The 16,879-nt window shown below is 57.2% G+C and overlaps 1 protein-coding gene across 2 annotated transcripts in view; it reads right to left on the minus strand.

Annotated features, from left to right (window-relative positions):
• The window catches only part of LOC135979058 (seizure protein 6 homolog), a 35,248-nt gene extending 18,972 nt beyond the window's left edge, over positions 1-16,276 (minus strand). For both annotated transcript variants that reach the window (XM_065579664.1, XM_065579663.1), the window contains exons 1-9: positions 16,035-16,276; positions 6,075-6,243; positions 4,145-4,311; positions 3,829-4,023; positions 3,453-3,591; positions 2,835-3,031; positions 2,189-2,383; positions 866-1,057; positions 258-455 (exon numbers count right to left, since the gene is read on the minus strand). In XM_065579664.1, coding sequence (XP_065435736.1) covers positions 258-455; positions 866-1,057; positions 2,189-2,383; positions 2,835-3,031; positions 3,453-3,591; positions 3,829-4,023; positions 4,145-4,311; positions 6,075-6,243; positions 16,035-16,251 — 1,669 coding nt within the window. In that variant the 5' untranslated portion in view covers positions 16,252-16,276. The remainder of the gene's footprint in view (positions 1-257; positions 456-865; positions 1,058-2,188; positions 2,384-2,834; positions 3,032-3,452; positions 3,592-3,828; positions 4,024-4,144; positions 4,312-6,074; positions 6,244-16,034) is intronic.
• Between the last annotated feature and the right edge of the window lie 603 nt (positions 16,277-16,879).

Raw genomic sequence — 16,879 nt, forward strand, 5'->3', positions numbered from 1 at the left:
GGACAGTTGGCTTTGCAATGCCAGGGAGAAGCTAGCACTGGCAGTGGCCGGGGCGCCACGGCGGGGGGTGCGTGTGTCCCTTGCACACTCACCATTCGGTCATGGAAGGGGCGGGGGAGGAGCTGGCGTGCCCAGGGCGCAGTGACCACAAGGCAGTCCCTGCTGGAGAGGGCAGTTCTGCAGGGAAGCTGAGACGCTGGGGGCTCGGGGACTGGCTGGCCCACACACACTGCTCGCCGGTCCCCGGGCAGACTCACCGGCCTTGCAGATGGGGGGAGAGCTGTTCCACTGCGAGGGGTGGCCGGGCACACAGCGGAGGCTCCCCTCCCCCCGCAGCACGTAGCCCGTGGCACATGAGAAGCGCAGGGTGGCCCCCGCCTGGTACAGCCTCTTCTCCGGGGTCTGGATGCCGTGCTCTGGGGCGCCCGGGTTGTGGCAAGGCTCATATACTTCCGCTGCAAACGTGGAACAGAGCTGGGGTGAGACGCACGCCTGCAGCTCAGCCACGGGGTGGGGCCGGAGCTTCCTTTGGGGGCCGTGGGGAGCTTCCCATACGGCGCTCAGCCCTGGCCCAACTGCTGGGGGACTCTTGCCGGGGCTGGGAGGCGGGCAGCTTCTTGTCAGGCTGCTGCCCAGGCCCTGGGGGACAATCCAATGGGATGCTGTGCCCAGCACGATGCCACCGGCAACGCCCCCCTCCCGAGCATCCCATGCTTCAGGGTGCCAGCACAGGCTGTAGGGCCAGGGCTCTCCCCAACCCTGGAGACAAGCAGCCAGGTGCCCCGTGACCAGTTTTGGGGGGAGGTCCACAGCCAGCCAGCTGGAGCAGGACCCCACGCAAGCAGCTGGCAGAGCTCGGACTCACGGGTGCACTTGGGGAGGCGGTCGCTCCACTTGGGGCCCCCGGCCTGGCGGTCCCGGCAGGTCAGCAGGCCGCCTCCCGTCAGGACGTAGCCCTTGTCGCAGACGAACTGCACGGTGGAGCCCACGGGGAACTTGGAGCTGGAGATGATCCTGCGGCTGTGGTTCACGTCCCCGGGGTCCTTGCAGGCGGTTACTGTGCAGGGGAGGGAGGCGAGACTCACACCAAGCTGAGGGGCAAGGGGGAGACGCCTCCCCGCACGGCTCAGGGCCCTTAGCGCTGCAGGGTGTGGGGGGAGGGGAAGCGAAGCTGCTGGGGAGGGGGGGCTGCAGCCCAGAGCCGGTTACTGCCCCTGCTCGGGGGCAAGGGGGAGGCTGCAGCCCCCGCAGCCTGCAGAGCCACGCCGTGGCAGGCAGCGTGGCTAGTGGTCGAAGCACAGGGGACCACAAAGGCCTACAGTCTCTTCCCAGCACCCCCATCCATGCCCTGCGGGGCGAGGCCTCCAGCCCCTCTGCACCCCAGAGAGGGACGCAGTCAGACCCTGGGCGCCCGGAGCCCTGCTCCAGGGCTGCAGTGGGCAGGTGAGAGTCAGGCCCTCTGGGGCCAGCATTGAGGGCACAGAGCTCCAGCAGGGGGAGCTCTCGGCCCAGCAAAGCCGGCCTGAGCCAGGCAGCCTGGGCACAAAGGGGTGCAGGGTAGTTTGGGGGAGGCGACTGTTGGCGTCCTGGCAGGGTTCCGGTCTGGGGGGCTCTTGTACCCCAGCCCCACCCTGCTGAGTGCCGCCGCCTGGGGGGCAGCCCCACCCACCCCTCCCAGCTGGGAGCCTGGTTCGGAGTTGAGGGGGGAGACAAAGCACTGTGGAGGGTCCCTCCCAACCTACGCTCCAGCAGCAGCAGCCAGTGCTGGAGGGAGGCCCAGGCCTGGCCAGCTGATTGTCCCCTGGATGGCAGGGGGCCCAACCAGCCGGCACTGGTGCAGAGGGGCCAGGACCCTGGCAGAGCTGGCCTCCCTGGCTCCTATGCCACCCCCCCTTGCATGGCTGCCTCTCTGCTCTGGCAATTGTCCGCTGCTGCAATAGCCAGTGGGAGCGCGGGCAGGGGGAGAAAGGGGCTTGGAGCCGCGGCCCAGCCCTCCCTGTCTGTGCCCTGTGTCTCTGGGCTGGGTCTGACAGGTGGGCCAATGGCACATCTCCTGGAGGCAGCAGGCGCTGGGGGGCAGCCCAGAGGGCAGGGCAGGGCAGGCGGGGAGGGGACCCCCGGGGCAGTCTCTGGGGCGTGTGGGTGTGTGGCGCAGCCTCCCCAGCAATGGCCCGGGCCCTGCGCTCACCTCTCTCACAGGTGGGCAGGTCCCCGCTCCAGGTCAGGTCCCAGTGACACATGAGCAGGTCCGTGCCCACAAGCTCAAAGCCGGGGTAGCAGTGGTAGTTCACCATGGTGCCGTGGATCAGCTCGGGGTGGGACGTGGTCTTCCAGCCGTTGGGAATCTCGGGCAGCTCGGGGCACGTGTTGTTGCGTGGAACCTCTGCAGGGAGAGACGAGTGAGACCGCTGCCAGCACGGGGGCCTGGCCACACAGGCCGGCTGCAGGCCGGACTCCTGGGTTCTATCCCCAGCTCCGAGGGGTGGGGGCGTCTAGGGATTTAGAGCAGGGGGCAGGACTCCTGGATTCTCTCCCCAGTGCTGGTGGGGAGTGGGAGGTCTGGGGACGAGAGCAGGGGGGCAGGACTCCTGGGTTCTCTCCCCAGTGCTGGTGGGGGGTGGGAGGTCTGGGGGCGAGAGCAAGGGGACAGGACTCCTGGGTTCTCTCCCCAGTGCTGGTGGCGGGTGAGAGGTCTGGGGGCGAGGGCAGGGGGGCTGGGAGGCAGGACTCCTGGATTGTCTCCCCAGTGCTGGTGGGGGGTGGGAGGTCTGGGGGCGAGAGCAGGGGGGCAGGACTCCTGGGTTCTCTCCCCAGTGCTGGTGGGGGCCCCTCACCGAAGAAGTGGATGACGAAGCCCTGCTGGTAGCCGAAGACAGCGCCGCCGGGGTCCGACTGGAACTGGATGGTGACGTCGGCCATGGCCGTGTAGAGCTTGAAGCGCCGGTGGGTGCCTGTGTACTGGCCCAGGATCCGGGCCGTCAGGTCATCCCCATCGTAGAACGTGAGGACGTCGCCCTTCCCGATGCGCAGCCTGCGGGGAGAGAGGGGCTGGGGCAGACGCCCTGCGAAGGGGACCTGTAGAGCCCGGCTTAGCTGGCCCTGGCCCTAGGGGGGACTCTCCCCTTCGGATGAGTGGGGCTCTGTTGGTGTGGACTTCACTTGGGGGGGGTTCAGCCAAGACTATCCTGGGGCAAAGGGACCCCAACCCAGCCCTGGCCCCTTTGCAGCCACAGACCCACGGGGAGGCAGCTGAACTAGCCTCTTGCACAAGGGACAAGGAGCAACCCACGGGGCTCACAGCTCTACCAGCCATCCCCAGGGCAGCTAAAGATCGCCGGCCTTAGCCAGCACCCAGGGCAGGCTGCCCCCACCCCCCGCCCTGGGGCAATCCACAGGCCCTTGCTCCTCCGCCTCCCTGTGGGACCTGCCCTGGGCAGCCTCGGCTCACTCACACTTGGATGTCCAGCATGATGCGCTTGTCCTCCTCCACGTGCAGGCCCCAGATGCAGTCCTGGCCCTTGCCATAGGCCTCCGGCCAATTGGGGGACAGCACCACGCCCGCCGAGTCTGTGATCTCCCCGCTGCACACAGCTGCAGGGAACACGAGACTGAGCTCCTGGCCCCGCAGCCCAGAGCCGCGGGTGGGAGGCCTCACAGCAGCCCCCATTCCCGTCTCAGCGAGCAGCACAGGGGGCGCTCAGTGCAGGGCCTGGGCCCCGGCTCCGCACAGGCCTGGGAGCCCAGGGGAACAGCACCCTGCCTGCTCTGTCCCCCCAGGCACCTGCCTGCCCCCTCCCCTGCCGCCTGGCTTGGCCTCAGCAGACAGACCTCGGCACGCCGGCTCCGTCTCGTTCCACTGGGGGTCGCTGGGGTCCACGCACTCAATGATGATGGAGCCCTGCTCCAGGGTGTAGCCAGGGTCGCAGCTGAACTCCACGCTGGTGCCCACGGCATAGGTGGCGTCGCTGGTGGTGAAGTTCCCGTACTTGACGAAGGGCTCATAGCAGTGCCCCTGCTCGAAGGCTGGGGGCAGAGGGGCAGGGGGTTAATGCTGCCACCCGAAGGGGGCTGGGAACACAGGGCTCGTTCTCCGGGGCCCCGGGCCAGGCGTCTCTCCATGCCCTGCGGGGGTCTCAGGCCTTACCTTCGTAGCGGAGCGCCACGCCGGCGGAGGCGCCGCTGCTGTCGGTGGTGAGCTCGAGGAAGAAGTGGCGGGCAGTGCTGAGCAGCCCCTCGATGGGCAGGTACTCCACCTCGTACGAGTCGTACACCGGCGGTGCCTCAATGTCCTTCCCGTTCCGGATGATGAGCCTGCCGAGCAATGGGCACAGTACCAGCTGGGGGGGAGAGGGGGCACAGGCCTTGGCAGATCCCTGCGGCCTGGCCGCTGGGTACTAGGGCTCTGTGGCTCGGCCTGCTGGAGGCCTGTGTGCATCGGGAGAATGGGGGGAGACAAGGGGCAGCTGCTGATGCCTGGAGGCAGGAGGGCAAAAACCACAGGGGCAGGGTGTGACGCTACATAGAAATATTGTTAGAATATGATTATAGCATCACTAAGATGCAAGAGAAGGCATGCGAGGTGTCATTGGAAGTTATGCTTTGCTGAGTATGATTATCCTATTTGTATGCATGGATCATTTTTGTATCTAAAGTTAGGAATATTGACTATACATCTGTACTACAAATACGTTTGCACCTAGGGAACGCCCCCAGACAGAATGCAATCAGTCTGGCTGCCTAGCTGGGGACAAGTCAATGGACTATTAGAGAGAACAATAGGCCTTTGAAGATGCTAATCTCTCACCTTCCTGGGATGCTCAAACAACCTCTGACTTCTGGCTGCTTTGACACTGCAGGGTCATGTGATTAAGTCCCCTGGTACTGGACTCCATGATAGAATAACAATATTTTTCTACTGGGGAATAGGGGGGAAACCACACTGGAAAACAAAGGATTCCCACCACATGTAAAACCTATTTAAGGCAGGGGAGGGAGATAATCAGTGGTCATTCTTCACTGACTCTCTGCCCAGCATGACTGCTGTGACCATCAAAGAAACAAAGACAAAGGGTGGGGGGAGGGGGAAGGACTGAGCCCAGGCTGGGAAGGTGTCTGCCTGTGAAAGGGACACCTGGAGTTTTAAGCTGCAAGCAAGAGCAGCTTGCCTTCCAGAACCTCTGCAGCCTGCCGAAACCAACATTTAGGGTGAGAAATTACTACTTGTAACCAGCTTCTTTTCTATCTTAAGCTTATCTTCGTTTTTGTTTTATTTGCTGGATAATCTGCTTTGATCTGTTTTCTATCCCTTATAATCACTTCAAATCTATCTTCCGTAGTTAATACATTTGTTTTTGTTTTCTCTCAAACCAGTTTGTGGAATTCATAACTGGGGAGTGGGGAAAAGCTGTGAATATCTTCCTCCACATTGAGGGAGGGGGCGAATTTCACGAGCTTATGCTGTGCAGTTCTCTGTGCAGCGCAAGATGATATAATTTGGGGTTTGCACTCCAGAGGGGGTGTGCACTTGAGTGCTGTGCTGATTTCAGGGTCTGTGTCGTTCTGCAGCTGGGCGAGTCCCTACCTGTGTGTGCTGGAGGAGGCTTGAGGGCCTGGCTCAGCAAGACAGTGTAAAGGGAGCCCAGGCTGGTGGAACAGGTGGGCTCAGTGGTACCCCAGTACATCAGGTGGCACCCTGGAGGGTGGGTAACCCGTCACACAGGGGAGCTGTGGTGCCCTGGGTATCTCCTCTGTCCCCTCTCCTAGAGGGGCTCAGTGGGAAGACAGTCCCAGGCATGGAGACGCGAAGGGCAGCCCCTGGTTGGGGCGGAAGCCCCAATACCTGTCACTATCCAGCAGGGCTGGCTAGAGCCCTGATCAGAGAGCAGGGCAGCCTCAATGGCCCTGTCATGTGCCATCGGTAGGTTTCAGAGTCAACATCCATTTGCAAACACATGTTGCAAGTCCTACACAGAATGGTAGGGGAGCTCTAGCCCCCCAGGCCTCACAGACATGTCCATCCTGCTCCCCTGAGGCCACACCCTTCCCTCATATGGGCCCCACTCCCTGCCCCGCACCTGTCATCATCCTCAGCCAGCGAGACCTTCTCAAAGTGCAGGTGCAGGCGCTGGCCCTCTGGGGCCTCCAGCAGCCAGTGGCAAGTCAGGTTGTTGCTGTAGTTGCCTGGGAAGCCGGGCGAGATGATGCGTCCGATGGTGGCATTTCTGATCACCCCCCCGCAGGCCGCTGCAAGGGGAAGCTGAGGGTTAGGAGCACTGGGGAGATGGCTGCCAGGCAGTTGCTTGCACAGATGGGGGCATCAGAGATGGGGCCCGTCAGAGCGCCCTTGGCCACATACCGCCTGGCTTTGCAGCAGTGGGCAGAGGGCAGTGCCTGGAGCCGGGCTGCGGCTGCAGGGCAGTGGTTGGAACATGCCCAGTGCTTAGGGGGCACCCCACAGCCGGTGGGAAGGTGCCGGGGTGTGGGACCCTCTCTTAGGAGGAGGCAGCCAGTTGGGTTCCGCCAGAACCGCATTGTCACAGTGGCGTAGTCGGCAGGATCCACAGAACCAGGTCAATTAAGCTTTGGGTCAGAACCCCACGCTATCCAAATTTGAATTTTGGGATTGAGAGTTTTGTTGGTTAAAGAGCTGCTGCAATGGCTGAGCAAAGAGCATATGAGGGACTTGGGAAAAAAGCCCTGGAAAATTTGTGTTCAGAAAAGAGGATAAGCTTTAGAAAGAAAGCTACAAAGGAAGAATTGAGAAATCTGCTAATAGCCAGTGATCAGGGGGCAAGAGCACAGCCCTTACCTGAGGCTGCAGAAGATGCAGAAAAAATTAGGATGCAAAGGGTGACAAGTAAACTGCAATTTGAGCATGAACAGAAGCTAGCAGATCTTCGATTGCTGGAGAAGCAAAAAATAGCAGAGTTAGAAAGAGAGAGAGAGAAAGAGGCTGCTGAGAGAGAGAAAGAAGCTGATCAAAGAAAGAAGGAGGCTGATGAGAGAGAAGAGAGAGCTCGTAAGGGACGTCTAGAGCTGCTCGCTGCTGAGCAGGAGACTCACAGGATGGAACAGGAGACTCACAGGATGGAACAGGAGACGGCCAGACTTCAGCTCCAAGTAATGGAAGAGCGGAGAAAGTCATCCCCACCTGGTACTCCACTTCCCCCCCACCATGAGAAAAACTGGGAAAGGATGTGTCCCATTTACAATGATACTGAGGATATAGAGGAGTTTTTGTCTACCTTTGAACGCCTCTGCAATCTGTACCAGATCCCTGAGGGTCAGCGAATGCCTGTCCTGCTAACCAGACTGACTGGAAAAGCCAGGGAGGTGTTTAATGACTTGGGGGAACAAGAAGCATTAAATTATGAGCGGTTTAAGGTGTCACGGAGTATTGGGGAACTCAGGGCCCTGCACCCCCGGCTTCCTGCGATTCACCATGACTCTCAGCCAGCCAGTAAAGTAGAAGGTTTATTTGGATGACAGGAATACAGTCCAAGACAGGTCTTGCAGGCACAGACAACAGGGCCCCCCCTCAGTTAGGTCCAGCTTGGGGTCCCAGGGCATGCCAGCCCACCCCCCTTGGGGGGTCAGAGCCATCTCTGCCTCCCAGCCATCTCTCCAGCCTCCTTCCAGCCTGCTTCCAGCACTCTGGCTTCAGCGACCCCTCCCACAGCCTTTGTTCAGTTTCCCGGCCCCGGAGTCATCTGACCTCCAACCCCCTCCTGGGTTCTCATGTTACAAGCTCAGGTATGTTCCCTTGGGCCGGCTCCCATCCCCCGATGCAGACCATCCTAGTCACACTCCCCTGTCAGCATTCACACACCCCAGTAAGAACAGTCCCAGTTCGTCACATCTCTCCCCCCTTCGAGACCGAACTGAGCAGGGTCACTTTAGCCAGTGACCCGCGGAAGTTCGAACCTACCCCCGTTCCCATGGATGCCCCCGCATCCCTCCAGTTCCTTGGTGGGAGTTACACCAGGCCCCTTCCGTTCCACGCCCCCCCTTAGGTCGGGGTGCTTGATGGCACTCGCAGTTCGCATGTGGGAAGGTTTATGCGGCCTGTGCCCTTTTCCCACCCCCATACCTCTGGGGTTCCAACTGGGCTGTGGTCTTCTCCCAGCGCTCCAGTCTGGAGGTCTGTGCTTTGGGCTCTCTTGGTTTAGAGCCGCCCTTTTAACCTTGGCCACCCTCTGGAAAGGATCCTTTATGCTGGGCAAGGGTCCTAAAGCTGTTTTCCCCTTGTCCCAGGCCTTCCTCCCCCTCTGACAGGGGTCACAGGATCCGCAGTACTGTCGGACAGTAACAAAGACCCCAGGCCAGTAAAAGCTCCGTAGCAGCCTCTGCTGGGTACGCCAGGCTCCCTGGTGCCCTGAGAGGGGAATGTCATGGGCCCGGCACAGCAGCTGGCGGCGATACTTCTGGGGTACCACCAGCTGCCTCCTGATCCCCCCTGACTCCATTTTCCCTGGGGGAGCCCATTCTCGGTACAGGAACCCCTTCTCCCACAGGAACCTTTTCCGGCCACCTCGCTCCATGGTCTGTACCGCATTGAGGTCGGCCAGGTCCCTTATCTTCCGCAAGGAGGGGTCTCTCTGTAACTCGGCCTGGAACTCAGCAGCTGGGACAGGGATGGCCACCTGCTCTTTCTCGCCCGCTGGGTCCGAAGCTGCAGCCTCCCTGAGCCGCGTCCCTGGGCGTTCCCTCCCCACCAGGTTAGGGTCCTGCGCCTCAGGCAAGGCACCCCCCCCAAGGCCAGGGCGCAGGGCCCCTCGCCGGCTCTGACTGCGGGTCACAACCAGTGCCTTTTGGGGGTTGCTTGGCCAGTTCTCCAGGTCCCCCCCCATCAATACCTCAGTGGGCAGATACGGGTGTACCCCCACATCCTTGGGGCCCTCCTTGGCCCCCCACTTCAGGTGTACCCTTGCCACGGGCACTTTGACTGGTGTTCCGCCCACCCCCGTCAGGGTCAGGTAGGAGTTGGGCACCACCTGATCTGGGGCCACCACCTCGGGCCGGGCCAGCGTCACCTCTGCGCCCGTATCCCAGTATCCATTGACCTTCCTCCCATCCACCTCCAGGGGAACAAGGTACTCTCTCCGGAGGGACAGCCCCGCGCCCACCGTATAAACCAAAAACCCTGAGTCTGGGGCATCCAGCCCCCTAGAGGAGCTGGCCTGGGGCCCTTCTCTCTCTTGAGCAGTTGATAAGCTGCCAGCCCCTCTTGCGTGAGAAGCCTGCCCCTCGTCCGTCTGGGCCTCTACCAAGTTAACCCTATGCGGGTTCGGTCTGCTCAGTCTGTCCTTGAGCTTGGGGCACTGGGCCCGAACGTGGCCTCTTCGGCCGCAGTAATAGCAGCTCATGTCCTGTGGGTCCCCTCGAGCCGGTCGGTTGTCCCTGACGCTGGGCATTCCCCGTGGGAGGGGATTCCCCATATTCCCTCTTTGGGAGGTCCCAGGGTGACTCTCTCTCTGCATCACGGCGGGCCTGTTCCTTTGGGGCTCCTCCCTGCCACCCCCTGACCGGCTCTTTACAAACTCATCAGCCAGCTGCCCGGCGTGTCGCGGGTTCTCTGGCTTTCTGTCCACCAACCACAGCCTCAGGTCGGATGGGCACCGCTCATACAGTTGCTCCAGTACCAGCAGTTTAATCAGGTCCTCCTTCGTCTGGGCCCCACCAGCCCACTTGCTGGCGTATCTTTCCATGCGGACGGCTAGTTGCAGATATGAGATCTCAGGGGTTTTATCTTGACTCCGGAACCTTCCCCGGTACATCTCAGGAGTCAGCCCAAACTCACGTAGCAGGGCCTTTTTGAATAGTTCGTAGTCCCCTTTCTCTGCCTCTCCCAGTTGGCGGTACAATGCCACGGATTTGGGGTCCAGTAAGGGGGTAAGGACCCGGAGTCTGTCCGCGGGATCAACCCGGTGCAGCTCGCAGGCCGTCTCAAAGGCCTCCAGGAAGTCATCCATGTCCTCCCCCTCCTTGTATGGGGCCATGATGCACTTATCAAAGCTCCGTGCAGTCCTGGGTCCCCCCTCACTCACCGCAGCCGGGGGTTCGCTGCCCTTCAATCTCGCCAGTTCCAGGTCATGCTGACGCTGTCTCTCATTCTCCTGTCTCTGTCTCTCTTTCTCCTCCCGTTCCTGCTGACGCTGTCTCTCTTCACGCTGATGCTGTCTCTCTTCATGCTGTCTCTGTTGTTCACGATCCTCCAGCTCTCTCAGTTTTAGCTCTTTCTCCCATTCCAGCCAATTCCGCTCCCCGGATGCCGAACGTCGCCGGGAGGATCCTCTGCTGGCCGGCGAGCTTCGCCGGGAGGGTCCCCTGCTGGCCGGGGGGGCCACGGCGCCTTCGGTATTTGCTGGGCTCCTCCCCACCCTTCCCCTAGGCATAGGAAGGAGGGGTCTCGGGAAGCCCTCAGCAGCCGGCTGACCACTCCCAGCTGGGACAGACACTGGTGCCTGCGCTGCATTTGCCAGGCTGCTTCCCTGAGACACAGGGATCGGTTCATTCGCGCGATCTTCCGCCTCTAGCTGGGCAATGAGCTGTTCTTTGGTGAGCCTCCCAATGCGCAGCCGCCTCTGCTTGCACAGCTCCACCAGGTCGCTCTTAAGCCGCTTGGCATACATCTTCCTGCTGGCCACTCACCGGCCTGTGTGCTCACAGCTCCCCACAGTTCCCAGGGGGACCCCTAGTGTGCCAGCCCTTCTCGAGGTCACCACCTCTCTGCCAGGGTCGAGCTGCAGACTCCTCCGCCCCTGGGACCACTCGCTGCGATCCCCCCGGGGGACCCTGTTACTGCAAAAGTCCTTCTCGCTGGTCACACACTCCCAGGGGTAATAACCGTCTCTCTCCCACTCTTCAGCAGGCCTGGTCCCCGTCAATCCCCCTTCGTTTTACTGCTCCCCAGTCACTTACTGCAGGAAGCGCCGTCCACGGGGTGCAGTAGATCCCACCGCTGCCACCAGTTGTCACGGAGTATTGGGGAACTCAGGGCCCTGCACCCCCGGCTTCCTGCGATTCACCATGACTCTCAGCCAGCCAGTAAAGTAGAAGGTTTATTTGGATGACAGGAATACAGTCCAAGACAGGTCTTGCAGGCACAGACAACAGGGCCCCCCCTCAGTTAGGTCCAGCTTGGGGTCCCAGGGCATGCCAGCCCACCCCCCTTGGGGGGTCAGAGCCATCTCTGCCTCCCAGCCATCTCTCCAGCCTCCTTCCAGCCTGCTTCCAGCACTCTGGCTTCAGCGACCCCTCCCACAGCCTTTGTTCAGTTTCCCGGCCCCGGAGTCATCTGACCTCCAACCCCCTCCTGGGTTCTCATGTTACAAGCTCAGGTATGTTCCCTTGGGCCGGCTCCCATCCCCCGATGCAGACCATCCTAGTCACACTCCCCTGTCAGCATTCACACACCCCAGTAAGAACAGTCCCAGTTCGTCACATAAGGATTCTGTGTTAAGGCGATTCAAGGTTACTCCTGAATCTTACAGAGTTAAGTTTAGAGAGTTTAAAATGCCTAAGGATTGTACTTTTGTAGAATGTGCTCATAAGTTGATGGGTTTTGTTAAAAAGTGGGTTATGGGAGCCAAGGTTCATGGGAGTTTTGAAAAACTGCTGGATTTAATAACTTTGGAACAGTTCTTAGACATTGTGCCTGACAATGTGAGAGCAGCTGTGTGTGACAGGGACCCTGAGTCAGTCCTACGGGCGGCAGAGATTGCGGATGCCCATACCCAAAACAGGGCTCGAGAAGGGTGTAAAACCCCGGGGAAAACTGATCACCATTCTCCCCAGTTCAAGAGGAGGGAAGGATTTAAAAATAAACCTGACTCTTCTAAAGGAGTTCAAGGGGGCCCGGAGGGTAGGAACTCACATCCCCAGCAGGTTACATGCTATCGCTGTGGTATGCTGGGCCACATGAGACCAGACTGCCCGACACTGAAGGGCAGCCCAAAACCAGCAACCCCAAATGCCACGGCCAATGCTAACCCTGTTGTTGTAAACTCACAGGCAAGCCACACAGAGCCCAGCATTGGTGCCCTGTGTGCAAATGCTGTTTCTGTTGTCTCTGAAGGATTTGACCTTAAAACTCACATTAAAGCTAAATATGGGGGAAATAATGCAGAGTTTATTAGCAGTGCAGAAGTGAATGGAGTGAGGTGTATGGCATGGAGGGACACCGCAGCAGATATTACTCTGGTTAAAGCAAGTCTTGTCAGGAAGGAAGATTATTTGCCAGGTGAAGATGTAACTGTTGTAGCCTTATCTAAGTATTTTGTCAGGGTGCCTTTGGCTAAAATCCACCTGAAATGGAAGGGATTGGAGGGCACCATGGTTGTGGGAGTAAAAGACATAATCCCTAAGGATATTATGATTGGAAATGATATTAAAGCTATGGTCAGTCAAGTTAATACAAACCAGGCACAAGAGAGGATTGATCCTAAGGTTGTGCCTATGGAGGGTTTCTCCAAAAGTTTGTCTTTGGAAAGTAGCTGTTCGGCTGTGAATGAAGTTTCTGAATGTCTATCTAATGTCTCAGAAGTAAATCTGGAATTAGATCAAGCGAAGGGAGAGGAGAACCAGGAGATTTTGGATGAGCCTAGGCAGTCTTGTGAGCTGATGGCTTTATCTAGTCAGCAGTTTGGGAAGGCAAGGAGAGTGGAAGATGAGTGTCCCTATACCTTATCTGTTTCCTGTGCGAAGAATAGTGACAGTGAAGGAAATGTGCCTGTGTCTGTCAGGGGTATTGACTTGCCTATGGAGGAAGCTACCCCAGTCTCCAAGCAGTTGTCTGTGAACAGCCCGGGGTGCTGGGACAAGGGAAATGAAATCCCAAACAGTATGTCTAGTAAAGGAAAATGCGTCTCCAACTCTTTTTTGTCTGTGGAGCAGACAGAAGGTGCCTTTCGGCCTGTGATGGTTGAGAGTAATTTAGTTGTCTCAGAGTTGGTTCTGGATTCAACTAAAGCCCAGGAAGGGAATGGTCCTAAGTTTGCATCTGCTGGGGAGAATGGCCCCGTAACTAGGTTGCATCCAGTTAGTGGCTTAGCAAAATCCCAGAGACCAAACAATTCTGGTGCTTGTATTTTGCCTGTTGCTCATGTGTGGTTGGAGAAGGGTGTAACAACTCTGTCTGATCAGGGTGATACCCTAGCCAGGGCACAAGGAGAGCAGAAAGGTAATTTGGTTGTGTTACCTACCGACAGTTTAACAACTTGTAGCAAAAAGGAAAAAATTCCTAAGCTTGTGTGTGGCAAAGAGAAGGGAAATATTTCTAACCTTTTATCTAGGAAGTCTATGGGTTCGCCTGAAAGGGGAGTGTGTAGAGATCTGCCTGATGGGCCAAAGGTGATCCTGAATGTAAGTAAGACCCAGACAGAGTCTGTTGTTGCTCAGGAAAGTGTGCCTTTAGAGCAAGCCCTAGGTGAAGAGGGTAAGGGCAGAATTTCTGTGAGGGGTGAATTGCTGCTTAGAAAAGCTCCTGGAGAAAGGAATCCTCATGGTACTCGGTGCAAGCAGTTCCCTGCAATTGAAGGGTGTGAGAGTGATTTAATCAAGGAAGTTTCAGTTCCTAGCAGCCAAAAATTGTCTGTTGTGAAGGGATCCACTAACTTTCCTTGTAAAAGATCCAGTGTGGGTAGCTTTGAGAAGGTCTCAGAGGAAGTAAAAGTTGTTAAGGAATTGAGGCATCCCTATAACCAAGTGGCTGTGTGGGGCCAACTTGTTGGGGAGGCAATGGTGTTGGAACAGGAATGTCTCCTTTCTGATTCTTTAAATGAGCAGTTTGTGCTTCAGGGTTTGAGGACAGATTTGGTTACTGATGTGTCAGAGCAGAGCAGTTTTATGGCTAAATGCTTGAGGATGCGGGGGAGAGGAAGCAAACTCTCACCCGCAGACTCTTTGGATTTGTGTGGTATCTCTTTAAGACAGAGTCCAGCCTTGGAGATGATAGCAGTTACGAATATGAAAACTGGTGGACTGGCTCTGGTCTGGGGTAGTGCAAATTACTTGCCTGGCTGGGAAAGGAAGGACTTGCTAATAGCTGTTAGCAAAGAGGGCCCACCCCATCAGCCAGTGAATTCTGTTAAGCAAGAGAAATCAGGGTTTGATCCTGCAGGACAAGGAGGAAAGAGAAAACTGAATTTTGCAAAGGGAAGCCGCAGGTTAACCCTAAAATGCCCAAACTCCAATGGTATTGAGCCAAAGGGGTGGCATGACAAACATGACTGTAGATGGACACTTGCAATGAACTTGTTGTTATTGCTAGATTTTGTAATTAATGTGTTGCTATTGCCACAAACTGTAAAAATATACAATGTGCCTAATCTTTTGGAGAATTCCTTGAACATGTTAAAAGGAATACATGAAAACACACGTTATGTTAAAAGGCCTTGTTACACTGGGGTTTCACAGGCAATGCATATAAACAATATGGGAACTTTTCACAAGGGAAAGGACAGTCCAGACCTAATGTGCTGTATGAAAAGGAAGACTGAGGCACACTACCATATTGCTTTCATGGCTAAATGCCAAGATTCCTGGCCTATGAAGAACATTAATATCTGCATTTATTCGATGTTAATTGGGTTCCAAACATTGGCCCGAGCTTGTATGGATAAAGTAGCAGTTTTCTTTAGCTCTTGGCAAGATCACATGACACATACAGGAACCATGCTGCCAGAGCAGATCCAATTCACTATTGTTCTAACTAAGTGTTACCTTGAGTTTGTAAAGAGGTTCAATCATGTGGTTGAACATGATTTTGATAAACCATTTCTGTTATGCACTGGTATGGCTTCTAACCCAATACTAGCTGTAGTGGGACAGAACCCAGGATGGGGAGCTCTTGGGATGCAGTCAGTGATGTTTGTGTCATCCCTTCCTGCATCAATTTTGCGTTGGGGGTGTGACGTTATTGACATAAACTGGGACCATATAGATCATTGTTGCAACCAAAGTCCTGTAGTGGCACCCAAATCTTGTATAAAGGGGGTCAAATGGGGTGTCTAGGACAAGGTTATGGTTTACTGGTTATGATTATGCTGTCTATATGTGTGTATCAGTTTTGTAGTCGAAGTTATGAATATTAGCTCTATACTGTCTGTATGGCAAACTTATGCTATGCTTCTGGGTGACATCCCAGACAAGCTGAGATTAGCTCTGCCTAGCCTGCTTGATGGCCCATTAAGGACCATCAGCTATACAATGGACCCATTGAGAGAAGGCAGATACGCCTTGTACCTCAGCAAAGTATGCAGGGACTGGCCCATGTGACTCCAGACTCCATGTTGCTGTAATTTAAGAACAAAGAGGTGTTCTTACACCTGGAAAAGACTATATAAGGCTGATGCCTGATCTCCATCTTGTCTTCAATCCTGCTTCTTACCTCTGGAGGAACTTTGCTACAAGCTGAAGCTGTGAACAAAGGACTGAGGACCCATCCCAGCTGGGGATGTATTCCAGAGACTTGATTTGAACCTGCAGTTTATTCCATCGCTGCTGCAAGCCTGAACCAAGAACTTTGCCATTACTGTATGTAATTGATTCCATTTAACCAATTCTAACTCTCATCTCTATCTTTTTCCTTTTATGAATAAACCTTTAGATTTTAGATTCTAAAGGATTGGCAATAGCGTGATTTGTGGGTAAGGTCTGACTTGTACATTGACCTGGGTCTGGGGCTTGGTCCTTTGGGATCAGGAGAACCTTTTTCTTTTACGGGGGTATTGGTTTTTATAACTATTTGTCCCCATAACGTGTGGCACTGGTGGTAATACTGGGAAACTGGAGTGTCTAAGGAGATTGCTTGTGAGACTTGCGGTTAGCCAGTGGGGGAGACCGAAGTCTTAGTCTGGCTGGTTTGGTTTGCCTTAGAGGTGGAAAAACCCCAGCCTTGGGTTGTAACTGCCCTATTTGAGCAATTTGTCCTGAGTTGGCACTCTCAGTTGGGTTCCGCCAGAACCGCATTGTCACACCGTGCCTGGCCAGGGGGGGCATCCGGCAGCACTGGGCAGCCCCTCCCCCCCACTCACCCACACAGACGGGCTCCCGGCTGCTCCAGAAGGGCCGGGTGGCGTTGAGGCAGGTGAGCGCAGGCGGGCCCTGCAGCTGGTACCCCGTGGCGCAGTAGAAGTGGGCGCTGCCCCCAGGGTGCAGGCTGGTGACGGAAACATCGCCGTAGGCCGGTCGGGAGGGGAAGTTGCAGCTCAGCAGATAGGCTGGGAGGGAGGAAGGGAGAGAGAGGGGCATTTAATGGCAGGGCCTGGCAGGCTGAATGGCTGGAGCACTGTGCTCCCTGGCTTGGCATGCCTGGGGACTGTAGGGGCGGGCGCCTGGTGCCTGTGGGGCTGTGTGCTCAATACCTGGAGGGGTGGGTGCCTGGTGCCCGCAGGGGTAAGAGGGCCGAGGCCAGGGCCACAGGTGGGGGCGGGACCAGGAGCGGAGCCCCTGGGTGTGGGGCCAGCAGCCAGGACCCCAGGTGGGGGAGCCAGAAGTGGAGCCTCGCGTAAAACCTGGGGGTGCTGCAGCACCCCCCACATCCCTAGTTCCTGCGCCTATGCCAGGCTGGGGATCAGCGGGATCCTGCCCCACAGTGTGAGAGCCCCTCTGAGAGCCACAGGGCAGGAACTGGGGTGGGAGGAGGTAGGCTTTCTCCCCTGGAAGTCCCAGCTGCTGAGCTGTTTTCTCTCCTCTCCCCGCATTGCATGGAGACCCAGAGCCTCTGGAAACAGCCGGCCCCATCTGGGGGCCGCATCCAGTGGGCGCAGTTACAGGTGGGTCGGACAGGGTGTTGTTCCTGATCCCAGCCAGCAGGTGGCAGCAAATCCTTCTGTCTGGCCAGGCAGCTGGCCAGAGGGGTACAGCCCCCAGGCCCTGC

This window comes from Chrysemys picta, unplaced genomic scaffold (assembly GCF_011386835.1).
Source record: "Chrysemys picta bellii isolate R12L10 unplaced genomic scaffold, ASM1138683v2 scaf629, whole genome shotgun sequence".
NCBI lineage: Eukaryota > Metazoa > Chordata > Testudines > Emydidae > Chrysemys > Chrysemys picta.